The sequence below is a fragment of the Lepidochelys olivacea genome (genome assembly GCF_965140295.1).
Source record: "Lepidochelys olivacea isolate rLepOli2 genome assembly, chromosome: 10".
NCBI classification, from domain to species: Eukaryota; Metazoa; Chordata; order Testudines; family Cheloniidae; genus Lepidochelys; species Lepidochelys olivacea.
In genome coordinates this window covers 22,343,859-22,357,900 of record NC_140420.1, presented here as the reverse complement: position 1 = coordinate 22,357,900, position 14,042 = coordinate 22,343,859, and the positions used below count along the sequence as shown (strand labels likewise).

Here is a 14,042-nt window from a genome sequence, read left to right as displayed (position 1 = left end):
GATAACAGATCCAAGTTGTAGCTCTTCTACTTGCCTATAATTGCTTCTTTAACACTGGAGTCGACAGGAAGGATGTTCTTTTCCACCAGTTCCATAGGGCCAGGCCTCTGAGCAATCTTCTCATTCAGATCATCTGCCAGCCGAGCTCTCTTCAGTTTCATCTGAGTTGCCTGCAGTGAGGGTTCTGCAAATGTCTCTAAAAGAGATAAAACTCTTAATGATTTTGTTAACTATTTTGTCTCATTTTAAGACCATCAAAATAGCTTTTGATCTTCATAGCCATACCTCCATGCATGTCGAAAACTTTAAAACATCGGTGAGTTATTTTAGTCCTTTATTAGAGAGTGTCATTTTGTTATAAAAATACATATATAGTACTAACTTATCTACAGATTCTCAAAATTAGTATTAGAAAAGGAAAATGTTCTAGATAGCTCTTGTTTATAATATCCTCCCACAATTAGCTAAATATAGCACTTTTGCAGCCATCACAACAATGTGTATTTGTAACATTTTTAACAAAAGGTAAACATTTGAAAAAAGACCAACTCAGAAAAACTTTCTGGTTTTAGGAAGTCATTTGTCCTTTTTAGTGCACTTACAATAAATTTCCTCAGCATCACAAGACGAAATTTAAAATTTAAATTCAAAAACTTATACCCAGCCAAAGAAATCAAGCTCATACGGGCTCAACCAACCAACATAGTATTTAATAATAATTATAAATTTTATTATTAAATTATGGTAGTGCCTGGGGATCCCAAATCAAGTTTCTTAGGCACTCTGATCAAGGACCCTGCCCTGTCATCAATTTAGGATGCAACTTGCAGCTACAGAATCTACACAACATAAACAAGGTGTATAATATTTACTGTACACTACAACAGACGGACAGGACACCAAAATGCTGTTTATTAGTATAAGCAGCTATATAAATGGTGGTGACCTATTAGAGAGGCACTATCAGATTTAAATGTTTTATTACAAAAAAGTCCTTTTCTATGTTACTGAAATAATTAAAACAACTTATACAACTTAACACTTTATGATATAGTATTGGTTACTTTTGACATTTCTTTCACAATTTGCATTTGATGATAGCTAGTTTCTTGTCAAGTTCACTTGCAATTCTCCAGCTTATGTTTGAATTGAAAACTCTAGAGGGTAATGTTTATTTGCTTAAAACACTCCAGTGACATATTTCGTTTATTTGAAAAGATTTTCATTATTAAAAAAAAAATCCTCACGAATTCGATGAGCATATTTTTACAAAGGTAAAATTTGAGTCAAATTTGACCTGAAAAACAATCTTCAATTACTTTGGCCCCAATTCAGCAAAGAATTTAAACACATTTAACTTTAAGCACCTGAGTCAGTTTAAAATTACGCAATTGCTTATACACTTTGCCAAATCATGGCCTTTGTCACCAAAGTAAGACTACCAATTTATTCTGCTAGACTCATTAAGTAGGCTGAAGTAGAAAGAAAAAACCCATCAGGGACATTTTAAAGAATGCAGGCACTTCTTATTCTATCGTAATAATATCAGCATATATGTAATCATGTGTGTGAAACCAAAAGTATGACACACAGAACTAATATGATTCATAAATCTAAAAGCAGATCATATTAGTAAAAATGTATACATTATAGCAGCACTCTTACAGTTAAGGGTGAATTGGTATTTCCATTATAAACCCCAATTTTCAAAATGTAACGTCTTGGCTGTTTCCCAATATACTGTGCAGAAACTTGATATGACTTTAGCCCTAATGACAGTTTTCCCAGAACAAATATGAATGCAATCCATTAAACTGTTGTTTTTCAACTTCAAAACAAATTTTTTGGAGACTCTCTTGCCAAACTCAACTATAAAAGGCTTAATTTTAAAATGTAATTTTAAAGGTTGTTAGACGTTTGTTGCGCGCTAATTTTAATGACAAAATGCAGATGGTCTGTCAATATGAAGAATCCTGATCTGAGTGTAGTTCATGTTCTGAAAACTAAAAACAGCAGACTATTTCACCAAATGGAATACTGTTAATTCATTTTGGTTTTTAATACTGCTGTTTGTACATACAATGGGATTTCAATATTAAAACATGCTAATGCTATCCCATTCAAAAACTGATTTTATTATTTCTGAGTATTAAATTTACCTGAACAGCAAGGCAACAAAATGTGGAGAGACAAGCTCATTAATGGTTAATCTACTGCGGAAAACATCCCTTAAAAGATTGTTTCAGGGCTTCCTGGAAAGACTGCAACAATGTATACTGTATGTACAACCCTTAGGAGATAGATAATACAGCAATTAACTTTATATAATACAACATAATTTTTATTTAAGGGAAACAGTGGCTATAGAGACATCCTCCTCACAGCTGAGAAGACAGCCGTGGCCAGGAGTGTCTTCTCTGCTGTCCTATGGATTAAGGATAAAGATTCCTCCCCACTGGTTCAAGTCTCCATGGAGTGCCAATTACCTGAACCACAGATTGGCATGCAAAAGAAGTCTTGCACCTTAATAAGTACCTCATAACTAAGCTTGATTCAGTTAGATAGCGCAAAACTAAAATAAACCCTTAGCCTGAAAAACAGGATATATGGGTTCCTACCTTCCAGAATATGCATTCTGACCAATTCTGATCGATCTGGTCTGCTGCGAATCTTGTGCTTCAGAAAATTTTCAGTCTTTAAAAAAAAAAAAAGGGGGGGGGGAGGAGAAAGCATCACACAAATGCTAATAACTACAGAACAAAGCAATTTGTTCATTCACACAAACTTTTACGAGCATCACTGTTTTCTGTTGTGGGAGAGATTTATTTTTTGTACTGAAAATGTTTCCTTATGAACAAAGCCATCAAAACTTCAGAATTTTTGGCAAGACTTTGCATTAAAGCTTAGGTTGTGGCTTTATGTTTGTGATTACTGAAGTATTTATATTGCACAGTAAGTATAGCTAACAATTTACAGGGCATAGGATAAAACTTAGTTCCCCTCCCCTGAATAGTTTACAAATAACAAGGATCCCATAAAACGACCCACCTTAAACAGACTCTCTGCCTAACTACCCCTCTTCCTCCAACCTAAACACACAGAGCAAGAAAGGGAGATTGAAATCTAAATCTAATTGGTGTGATTGAATGGGAATTTGGGAAATGCAGCACACTAGTACAGACATAAAATGACTCCAGTAAGCAAGACAGAAATTGCCTTTGAACTGCTTTTAAAACTCAATTTTTTTCTTTACTTGAAAGTTAGTGACATCTCTACTTCAAAGCAGCAGCCAGCACTAATGAATAAATTGCTCCTGGCCCTTGTGTTGGTACATAGAGAGGCTTCTCTACACACATTAACACATCCTGTGCAAGGGACTGAAGTGTCTGAGTCACAATCCCTGCGTAAGCAACCCAGGAGCAATCCAGAGATCCGCTGTACCATAATGCAGATCCATGTCATATAGCACAGTTAAGACCTTTGCTATTAAAATGTGCTGTGCAAAGTAACATCCTTATTAATTTTCTTAAAAGAAACCCATCTCTTTGGAATAAGTTTGAAGATCTAGATGACTAGATTTCACAGTTTAAAGTTGGACAGTTTTATGAAGTTATGGCACGATGACTGACTCTTATTGGATTGTGCAGAATAATTCAGGCATAGCTAACCTTGTCCTAGAGTCCAGATTTTTATTAAAAGTTTTCAAACTGTATTTTAAAAAAATTGTCAGCTGTCCTACCTGTACAATGACAGGTTTCAGAGTAACAGCCGTGTTAGTCTGTATTCGCAAAAAGAAAAGGAGGACTTGTGGCACCTTAGAGACTAACCAATTTATTAGAGCATAAGCTTTCGTGAGCTACAGCTCACTTCCTCAGATGCATATCGTGGAAACTGCAGCAGGCTTTATATATTATATATATACTACAGGACAGGCCTAACAAAGAAAATAACAGAACGCCACTAGCCGTCACCTTCAGCCCCCAACTAAAACCCCTCCAACGCATTATTAAGGATCTACAACCTATCCTAAAGGATGACCCAACACTCTCACAAATCTTGGGAGACAGGCCAGTCCTTGCCTACAGACAGCCCCGCAACCTGAAGCAAATACTCACCAACAACCACATACCACACAACAGAACCACTAACCCAGGAACTTATCCTTGCAACAAAGCCCGTTGCCAACTGTGCCCACATATCTATTCAGGGGACACCATCACAGGGCCTAATAACATCAGCCACACTATCAGAGGCTCGTTCACCTGCACATCCACCAATGTGATATATGCCATCATGTGCCAGCAATGCCCCTCTGCCATGTACATTGGTCAAACTGGACAGTCTCTACGTAAAAGAATAAATGGACACAAATCAGATGTCAAGAATTATAACATTCATAAACCAGTCGGAGAACACTTCAATCTCTCTGGTCACGCGATCACAGACATGAAGGTCGCTATCTTAAAACAAAAAAACTTCAAATCCAGACTCCAGCGAGAAACTGCTGAATTGGAATTCATTTGCAAATTGGATACTATTAATTTAGGCTTAAATAGAGACTTGGAGTGGCTAAGTCATTATGCAAGGTAGCCTGTTTCCTCTTGTTTTTTCCTACCCCCCCCCCCCCCCAGATGTTCTGGTTTAACTTGGATTTTAACTTGAAGAGTGGTCAGTTTGGATGAGCTATTACCAGCAGGAGAGTGAGTTTGTGTGTGTATGGGGGTGGGGGGGATGTGAGAACCTGGATTTGTGCAGGAAATAGCCCAGCTTGATTGTCATGCACATTGTGTAAAGAGTTGTCACTTTGGATGGGCTATCACCAGCAGGAGAGTGAATTTGTGTGGGGGGGTGGAGGGTGAGAAAACCTGGATTTGTGCTGGAAATCACTTTAGATAAGCTATTACCAGCAGGACAGTGGGGTGGGAATAGGTATTGTTTCATATTCTCTGTGTATATATAAAGCCTGCTGCAGTTTCCACGATATGCATCTGAGGAAGTGAGCTGTAGCTCACGAAAGCTTATGCTCTAATAAATTGGTTAGTCTCTAAGGTGCCACAAGTCCTCCTTTTCTTTTTGTCCTACCTGTGTTTCTCTTATAAAGGATATGTATTAGAAGATATCAATTTGTTCATTATCCTCCATAAAATAGTACCAGAAGGTGGACTGAAACAGTACTGTACATGGCAGTAGCTGTATCAATGGCCCCATCCCTTTCTACATAATTTAAGGTAATTCTGAATGTGATCCAGATCAGTGGTGACTTCTTGAATCTGAGGACAGGCAGACTGGAAATAGATCTAAGGGCAATATTCTGCATTCCACATCTGCGGAAGAATGTAAACGGAGTGGAACTGCTATGATTCTGTGTAGTATGCAGCAACTCATGCACCACTGAGCTTTGTTCTTTGGTGTGTCTCCACGGCAACCAGTGGGGAAGGCAGAATGAGCAAGAACTGGTGCTGGGGAAAGGCCAGTAAATTTTACAATGATCCAAAGCTGGATCAAGCTACAGAAAAAGCATGCAGGCACTACAACTGTTGCTGAAGTCCTAGAGCACCGGATGTCAGGATGGATCATATGACAGCGGCATTTTTTCCCCTCTTGCCTGGATTAAGGCTTATCCACAATGCAGTTTTAGCCACTAGAGTACCTACACTGATACAGCTGCACTGGTGCATAAAAACTTCAGCACAGGCAAGGCCTGTTTCCTTGTACAAAACATGTCATCTTTCTCTATTGTCATTTTAACAGTGCTCTTCTTGGACTGGGGGAAGACCTGCAATAGAGTACTGTCACATTTAAGCCCCCAACCTGTCTGGTATCGGTGGAGAATTAAGAACACTCCCACGCAACACAAGAGATTTGCTACAAATGTTGCATTTCAATTTTAGGGATTCTTCCAGAATATTACCATAGACTATTTGCAATGATAATAAAACGTCCTATGCAGTCTGAGAACTGCCTACCTCACATTTTTTTCTGATCTATTTTTGTTTTTCATAAGTAATAAATTAGCTTTCTTTTTTCAGATATTAATAGTACGTTGATAGTTTTAAAGAAAGTATAAACTACATCCCTTACCCTGGCTCGTTCCAAGCTCTTTCTCTGCTCATGGAATGCAGCTGGGCTTTTCAAAGCTGTGAGAAGAAAGAAAGAGTTAAACTGACAGGAAATGGTTTCCAAATGAAATGCTCTAATCAGTGTATTAGTTAAGGATAGGCATCTTGCACTCAACACTACATCCGGTATGGGACTCCATTTTACTTGCCCAACACCTGACTCTTTCTATTTATTATTTGCTTGTATTTACTGAAGGTTAAATTCATCCCTGTGCAGACAGCTTAAGTGGGACTGAAGTATTGCATATTCTTTGTGCTGGCCCTCTGTACAGGGAGGCATTCCACTCTGAGATTGTAACTCATTGTTAAAATATGTACAGGTTAAGTCTTTTTCTCACATAGAAAATTACTGTAACTCACTGATATAACAGAGGTACAGATTCTAAATTGGGATTTGTAGCTAAGCAAAGCTGTCGATCATGAAGGCAAAACAAACTCCACTTCTCAAGCATAGGCAGAGCACATTAGAACATTTTAAAGGTACACTGTGATACCCTAATAAATTCTAATATTTTATGTTACCTATGTCATATGCTGGTGTCCCCTAGCTATTTACCAATAAAGTGCTCTATGGTAGAATTTTATCAGCCACCATTCAAAATACTGAAATAATGTAGTGGGACATCTGTCCCACTACATTACCCTTCACTTATGATTTATTTTCTCTAATAATAAATACAGGAAAGATCAATGCACAAAACATTCAACAGGCAGGTATAGAACTTGTCTTTTACTAAGAACTGTCTGCACTAATCTATTTTTAAACATTGTAAAAACACAAAATATTCAAAGTAAAGTACAGTTAAAATAGGATAGCACCATAATGCTGTGTTTCATTCTGAAGTAATTTTCAAGAAAATATAAACATTTAAGGGAAAAAATCCTGGAAACATTTGTATTTTTAAAGTGTGATCTCTTCACTTTCCTAGTGAGGTCTGTTGATTCCCAGACAGAAAAAGAAAGGTGCCCTCCGAGCCCACTCCACAGTGTAAGAAGTCTGCAACATGGTAGCTGAAAGCCCAGCTGTCCTTGAGAGATAAGGTATAGATGAAGATCACTGAGAAGTGAGGCTCCGTGTTTGTCACAGAAGTCACGGATTCCATGACTTTCCGTGACTTCTGGGGTAGCCCCTGCAGTTGGCCTGGGAGCCGCCTGAGCAGCTCAGGCAGCCCCTGGGCCAGCCGCACCAGCTGCTGCTGGGGCAGTCTCAACCTCCTCACTCCCTAGCACCAGGAGTTTGGGTGTGGGAGGCTCAGGGCTGGGGATTGGGGTGCAGGGCGGTGCTTACCTCGGGTGGGGGGAGCTCCCCAGAAGGGTGACAGGAACTCCCTTCCCTCAGCTCCTAATCATAGAATCATAGAATCATAGAATATCAGGGTTGGAAGGGACCCCAGAAGGTCATCTAGTCCAACCCCCTGCTCAAAGCAGGACCAATTCCCAGTTAAATAATCCCAGCCAGGGCTTTGTCAAGCCTGACCTTAAAAACCTCTAAGGAAGGAGATTCTACCACCTCCCTAGGTAACGCATTCCAGTGTTTCACCACCCTCTTAGTGAAAAAGTTTTTCCTAATATCCAATCTAAACCTCCCGCACTGCAACTTGAGACCATTACTCCTCGTTCTGTCATCTGCTACCATTGAGAACAGTCTAGAGCCATCCTCTTTGGAACCCCCTTTCAGGTAGTTGAAAGCAGCTATCAAATCCCCCCTCATTCTTCTCTTCTGCAGGCTAAGCTCCTAGCTCCACGTGCTGCCTCCACCTGCAGGCACCTCCTCTGCAGCTCCCATTGGACAAGGTTCCCAGCCAATGGGAGCGTCAGAACCGGGATTTGGGGTCGAGTGGAGGCAGCACGTGGAGCTAGGAGCTGGAGGTTGCCGCTTCCCAGGAGCCGGGTAGGAAACCTGCCCCTGCCGCAGCACCCATGGTGCCCTCCCCGCAGCTGCAACCCGCCCCAGTACCCGTGCTGCCGCTCCAGCACCTGCACCCCCGCTCAGTGGTATCCCACCCCCAAAGTTTTAGTCAGGGGTATATAGTAAAAGTCATGGACAGGTCAAGGGACATGAATTTTTGTTTACTGCCTGTGACCTTTACTAAAAATATCCTTTACTAAAATGTAGCCTTACTGATAAGCCACTACTGTACTGAAAAGGTTAAGAGGATACTATGGTTAAGCAGTCTCAGATGTGTTGGGTAACTGGAAACTTCAAGAAGAGATTAATTTCAAGAAGCCATGCAAGGAATGCAACGAATTGTGACTTCAACCAGTGAAGACTTGAATATTATTTATAATAATTGTAACTAATGTATTTTTGTAATTTTAAATAGGTTTATTTGTTTATTGCATAAAGAATAATTTTTCTAATGGGGTCCATAATCTACGGAGTCCAGTTTTCTCTTACTAGACATTGTCAACTTCCACTGATTCTAAAAATGGACTAAGATAAAGATGCTCAGAGGTGGGGGAGAAAAAAGTATTCAATGCAACTAGGGATGGTGGTATCAAAGGTGGCTTTAATCTATCTTTGCACTCCCCTGATCCTAGGACTGCCTTCCACCCGGCTAGCATAAGTTAGAATAGCCATAGGCTGCTCTACCTTGGTCAAGCTGCTTATGGTCCCTAAAGAATGTTATGGCAGTCAGGGATAGCCAGGGCATAAAAACACCACAACCAGAGCCCTCTCCTTTTTCATGGGGCATGGAGCGGTGGTGGTGCTGGAGTTGGAACAGCAGCTCTATGCCACTCAAACCCCTTATGCATGGGGATCTTCTGCTATTGATTAAACTGACTTTAGGGTACCTTTGTGCTTGTGAAACAGCCACTAACCCTAAATAAGCAAAGTCAAGGGGGAAAATGGACCTTAAGACCAAATATAGTTAGTTTACTTTAAAGTACTGAAATCATTTACAAAGAAACCATATATTTTTAAAAATACAATATAGTAATTTCAGATACATAGTACTGTAAATACAACTAACATAACTAAATTAAGTTAGTTTTCAAACTGTACCTGATTAATAAAAAGCATCTAAATTATCTACATTTTCAAACTGTAACTAAATTAATAAACAGTAACTTTGTTTTAGACTATATCATAGAATTAGAGATGGAAATGACTTCCTAAGTCATTCAGTAAGCCTTATTTGTCTATTTGCTTTCATTGGTGTAATTCAATCATTTGCAGTGAAGTTACTCACAGGTTAAACTGTTGTAAAGAACAATTAGGCCCAGTATTTTCTATCATTTGTCTGCTCTTATTTCAAATGTCTCCAACTCTAGGGAGACGCTAACACAGTGGCTATTCTGTCTGCAGATTAATTTAGTTTACTGTCTTTACCTTGTATTTTAAATACCTCTTATTTAAATTAGCTATAATTTTCCTGTAGGTATTACATGAACATAATCAAATGACAAAGTTATCACGACTGCTTTCCTTAGAAATTTTCATCTTCAATTATTTTATATGTCTTGAAATATGATACAAGTTACTGTAAATAAAATTAGTCTTACGTGGCATGATGCCCTGGTCCACCAGCTGTTCTCTTGTCCGTCTTTGCTGCAGCCTAAGCTGAAGTACTGGCAAAAGAAAATAGCAATCATTAATTCACATGCTATGATACTATCGCCTACTTAAAGCTGCAGAAAAGAACAATATAAATTCTAATTAAGAAGTCAAATATTTCAACTTTGAACACAATCAAAATATTTCTATTCAGTAACAGACACAGGATATTTTATAATAGGTCTGTAGATTACTTTTTAAAATCTTTGGTAATGTTACACCTTCAGTAAAAACACATAGTGACTATATGTCCTTCTGACATGTCTAGAATCCAAAGCACACCAGTATTCTGTAGTGATATATTAATGCTGTTAAGAATTCAAATTTTCATATTCTATGATTTTTTTCACAAATATGATAAGATTTTTTAGATTATTTATGTACAACAGATTCTAGATTCAAATTCAGATTCTAATACAGAAGGATATGAATTTCAAATTAAAGAAATCACATTACATTGATTTCCTCAATAATAAATAATAATAATAAAATTTTGCACTTACATAACATCTTTGACTTGAATATCTCAGTATTTTACAAAGGGGAATTTCTCCCATTTTAAAAATAGAGAACTGAAGAAGAGATTAATTGCTTGCTTGATTAATGAGAGATTTACCCTGTCTCAATGGTCTAATTTAAATACTGAATAAATCTGCCATTTAGTAATTTGAAGGAAGTCCTGCCCAAACTTTAGAGGTAACTATTCTATATTTTATTTAAATAATCTCCAAAGAAATCTTCATGAAATATTCAAACAGGTACTTATTTTTTATTATTTATACTATTACAGCACATAGACGCTCTGGTCATGGACAAGGATCCCATTGTGCTAGGAGCTGTACAAACACAAAACAAAAAGATTTGGTAGCCCAAAGTTTAATTTGAAATAATTTTAAATAGAAATGGAGTTTTAATTTGGCTTCTTTTGGTGTCACTGTCTAAACTTATATAGGTCTTTAGTTTGGAAAACAGCAGAGAGTACTGGGAATAAGAACCAATGCCAAGACTTCAGGGCTGCAGTATTTTATGCACAAAATATTTATATTTATATTATTCCTTATGATACTGTTAAAACATTGTACACCACTTTCTGTAAATCCAAAATGGGGAGTCTTAAGGATGGACAAATAGACCACTATATGTTTATACTGTGCCTTACACAAAAAGGCCCTGATCTGTTTGGGACCCCTTTGCATGAATGTAATAAGTAATAATTATTGTTATTGACTTTACATGCAACAGAAAGATTTCCTGGAGTAGACCTATAATAGATAGGTAAATCAGAGCTCTGTATCCCCATGCAAGGTATCTGAACCTGATATCTTGTCAAAAGCCCATTAAAACAGCACCCAGTACAGAGCCTGATTCCGATAACCATAACACTACTCACAGCCTCACTGACTTCTATGGGATTGCTTGCATGACTAACGTGTGGCAACACCCATGCCCTTGACAGAACCAACACTGATGTTGTATTTCCAAGGAATTTAGAAGCACAGGTCCCATTGACTTTCAAGTGTTCAGTTTTCCTTCACAGAGATGACTGCAGCCTCTCTTTTACAAAAATATTTTACATTATTTGTTTTAAAAATATCTAACTTCCCTCCCCCTAATATTTTAATGTTCATCTGTAAGAGTGGTTTTATTTTCTTTAAATGTCTAAAATTTTTCATTATATTAGCAAACGAGGATAAACACAGCTTAACCAAACAATTAACCTACAGAGAAATAATAAACACATTCTCTTACAGTAAAGCATGCCTTGATACTTTGTGTGATGTAGGCTATGTAAAACAAATTATACTGCATTCTAAAGATTTCCTCTGATAACTCCTGGCTGTATGATTAGGAGACACTGTTCCCATTGTACTTCTTTAGGATTCAAAACAAACTATAAAGAACATCAAAATGAATGTAATTTTTTCAAAATTAGTCTGAGCACAGCGTTAATTGTTTTCAGAGTATAAAAGGGAATCAGCTTGTTTCCTGTTTTATGAAGGGGGAGGGGAGGAGGAAGATGGCCTTCTGGCCAAAACATAAGACTGAGAGTGGAGATATCTGGATGCAATTCCAGACTCAGACACAAACCTGAAAAAAAAGGATAATACCTTCCTATGTCATACAGGCATTGAGAAGGTTAGATCATTTTAAATTGGGCTAAGCTGCACATGTGCAAGTCATTTTTTACATTGGTCTGGCACATCCACCTCAAGGGTTGCACTGGGGCAGTTGCATTAGTGTAGCTGCACAAATACAAAAATACCAGCATAGACAAGGTCTTAGTTAATATTTGTGAGCAGCTCTGAGGTCTTCAGATAGAAAGTGATAGAGAAGTGCAAGGTGTTGTTATTGTTAAGAACAGGAGACTTATGTACTAGTCCCAGCTCTGGCATTAACTCACTGTGTGATCTTGAACCAATCACTTAGCTGCCTCATGCCTCCGTTTTCCCTTCTGTAAAATAAGGATGATAATGCTTACCCACCTTTGTAAAACTGCATTTTCTGCAGAGGAAAAGCTCTATGTAAAAGGTAATTATATTAATAATAATATTGTTAAAAGGGGAAGGAATTAAAAGTAGCTCTGCGTTTGTAAGCCGTAATGACACTACTAGAGCAGTTTTGTTTGGAGTACCTCTTTCAAGATTACAGTGTTGTTGTACACTGTACGAGTCAGGGGTGGGCAAACTTTTTGGCCCAAGGGCCACATCTGGGTGGGGAAATTGCATGCAGGGTCATGAATGTAGGACTGGGGCATGGGGTTGGGGTGCAGGGTGCAGAAGGGGTTCAGGGTGTGGGGTTCAGCCTGGCACAGCTTACCTTGAGCCACTCCGGGGTGTCAGTGGCGCACAGTGGGGCTAAGGCAGGCTCCCTGCATGCCCTGGCCCCGTGCTGCTCCCGGAAGCAGCTGGCACCACATCCCTGCGGCCCCTGAGGGTGGGGAGGGGCAAAGGGCTGCACTTGCTGCCCTCGCCTGCAAGTACCACCCCCCGTAGCTCCCATTGGCCAGGAACGGGGAACCGCGGCCAAAGGGAGTTTTGGGGTTGGTACCCGCAGGCAAGGGGCAGCACGTGGAGCCCTCTGCCTGCCCCCCCGCCACCAGGGGCTGCAGGGACATGATGCTGACCGCTTCTGGGAGCGGCACGGGGCCAGGGCAGGCAGGGAGCTTTAGTTTGCCAACCCCTGCTATAAGTAGTAAGGAGGGCAGAGACCAGAGAAAGCAAATGTAGCAACAAAAAAGAATGTCACGAAAATCATGTATGTGAGATGCAAATATATTAAAAATCAATATTGAGTTAATAGCATTTCCATAGCAACTTCAAAACACTCACTATATGTAATGGAACAGATTGTGGTGTTGCAGTAGTTGTTAATTAGTAAGGGAACTAATGTAACCATGGAAATATTTTTCTAAAAAATTCAATTTGAATGGTTTAATTTTGATTTTTCTTTCTTTCTTGGAGCAGCATGAAGTTAAGTTGTAACTAGGGCTGTTGATTAATTGTAGTTAACTCACGATTAACTCAAAAAAATTAACCATGATTACAAAATTTAATCGCGATTAATCACACTGTTAAACAATAGAATGCTCACTGAAATGTATTAAATATTTTGGATGTTTTTCTACATTTTCAAATATATTGATTTCTATTACAACACAGAATACAAAGTGTACAGTGCTCACTTGATATTATTTTTATTACAAATATTTGCACTGTAAAAATGATAAACAAAAGAAATAGTATTTTTCAATTCACCTCATACAAGTACTGTAGTACAATCTCTTTATCGTGAAACGTAGATTTTTTTTGGGGTTACATAACTGCACTCAGAAACAAAACAATGTAAAACTTTAGAGACTGCAAGTCTGCTCAGTCCTACCTCTTGTTCAGCCAATTGCTAAGACAAAGAAGTTTGTTTACATTTACGGTTGATACTGCCGACTCCTTCTTATTTACAGTGTCACCTGAAAGTGAGAACGGGTGTTTGCATGGCACTTTTGTAGCCGGCGTTGCAATGTATTTACATGCCAGATATGCTAAACATTCATATGACCCTTCATGTTTCGGTCACCATTCCAGAGGACATGCTTCCATGCTGATGATGCTTCTTCAAAAAATAATGTGTTAATTAAATTTGTGACTGAACTCCTTGGGGGAGAAGGGTATGTTCCTGCTGTGTGTTTTACCTGCATTCTGCCATACATTTCATGTTATAGCAGTCTTGGATGATGACCCAGCACATGTTCGTTTTAAGAATACTTTCACAGCAGATTTGACTAAACACAAAGAAAGTACCAATGTAAGATTGCTAAGGATCGATACAGCGCTCAACCCAAGGTATAAGAATCTGAAGTGTCTTCCAAA

General features: G+C 38.7%; 1 protein-coding gene across 6 annotated transcripts in view; it reads right to left on the bottom strand.

The window, feature by feature from the left end:
* MRTFB (myocardin related transcription factor B) overlaps positions 1 to 14,042 on the bottom strand; it is a 202,579-nt gene that overhangs the window by 52,349 nt on the left and 136,188 nt on the right. For all 6 annotated transcript variants that reach the window (XM_084640399.1, XM_084640395.1, XM_084640397.1 and 3 more), the window contains 4 exons: positions 9,627 to 9,692; positions 6,082 to 6,137; positions 2,619 to 2,694; positions 35 to 196 (listed from right to left, as the gene is read on the bottom strand). In XM_084640399.1, coding sequence (XP_084496525.1) covers positions 35 to 196; positions 2,619 to 2,694; positions 6,082 to 6,137; positions 9,627 to 9,692 — 360 coding nt within the window. The remainder of the gene's footprint in view (positions 1 to 34; positions 197 to 2,618; positions 2,695 to 6,081; positions 6,138 to 9,626; positions 9,693 to 14,042) is intronic.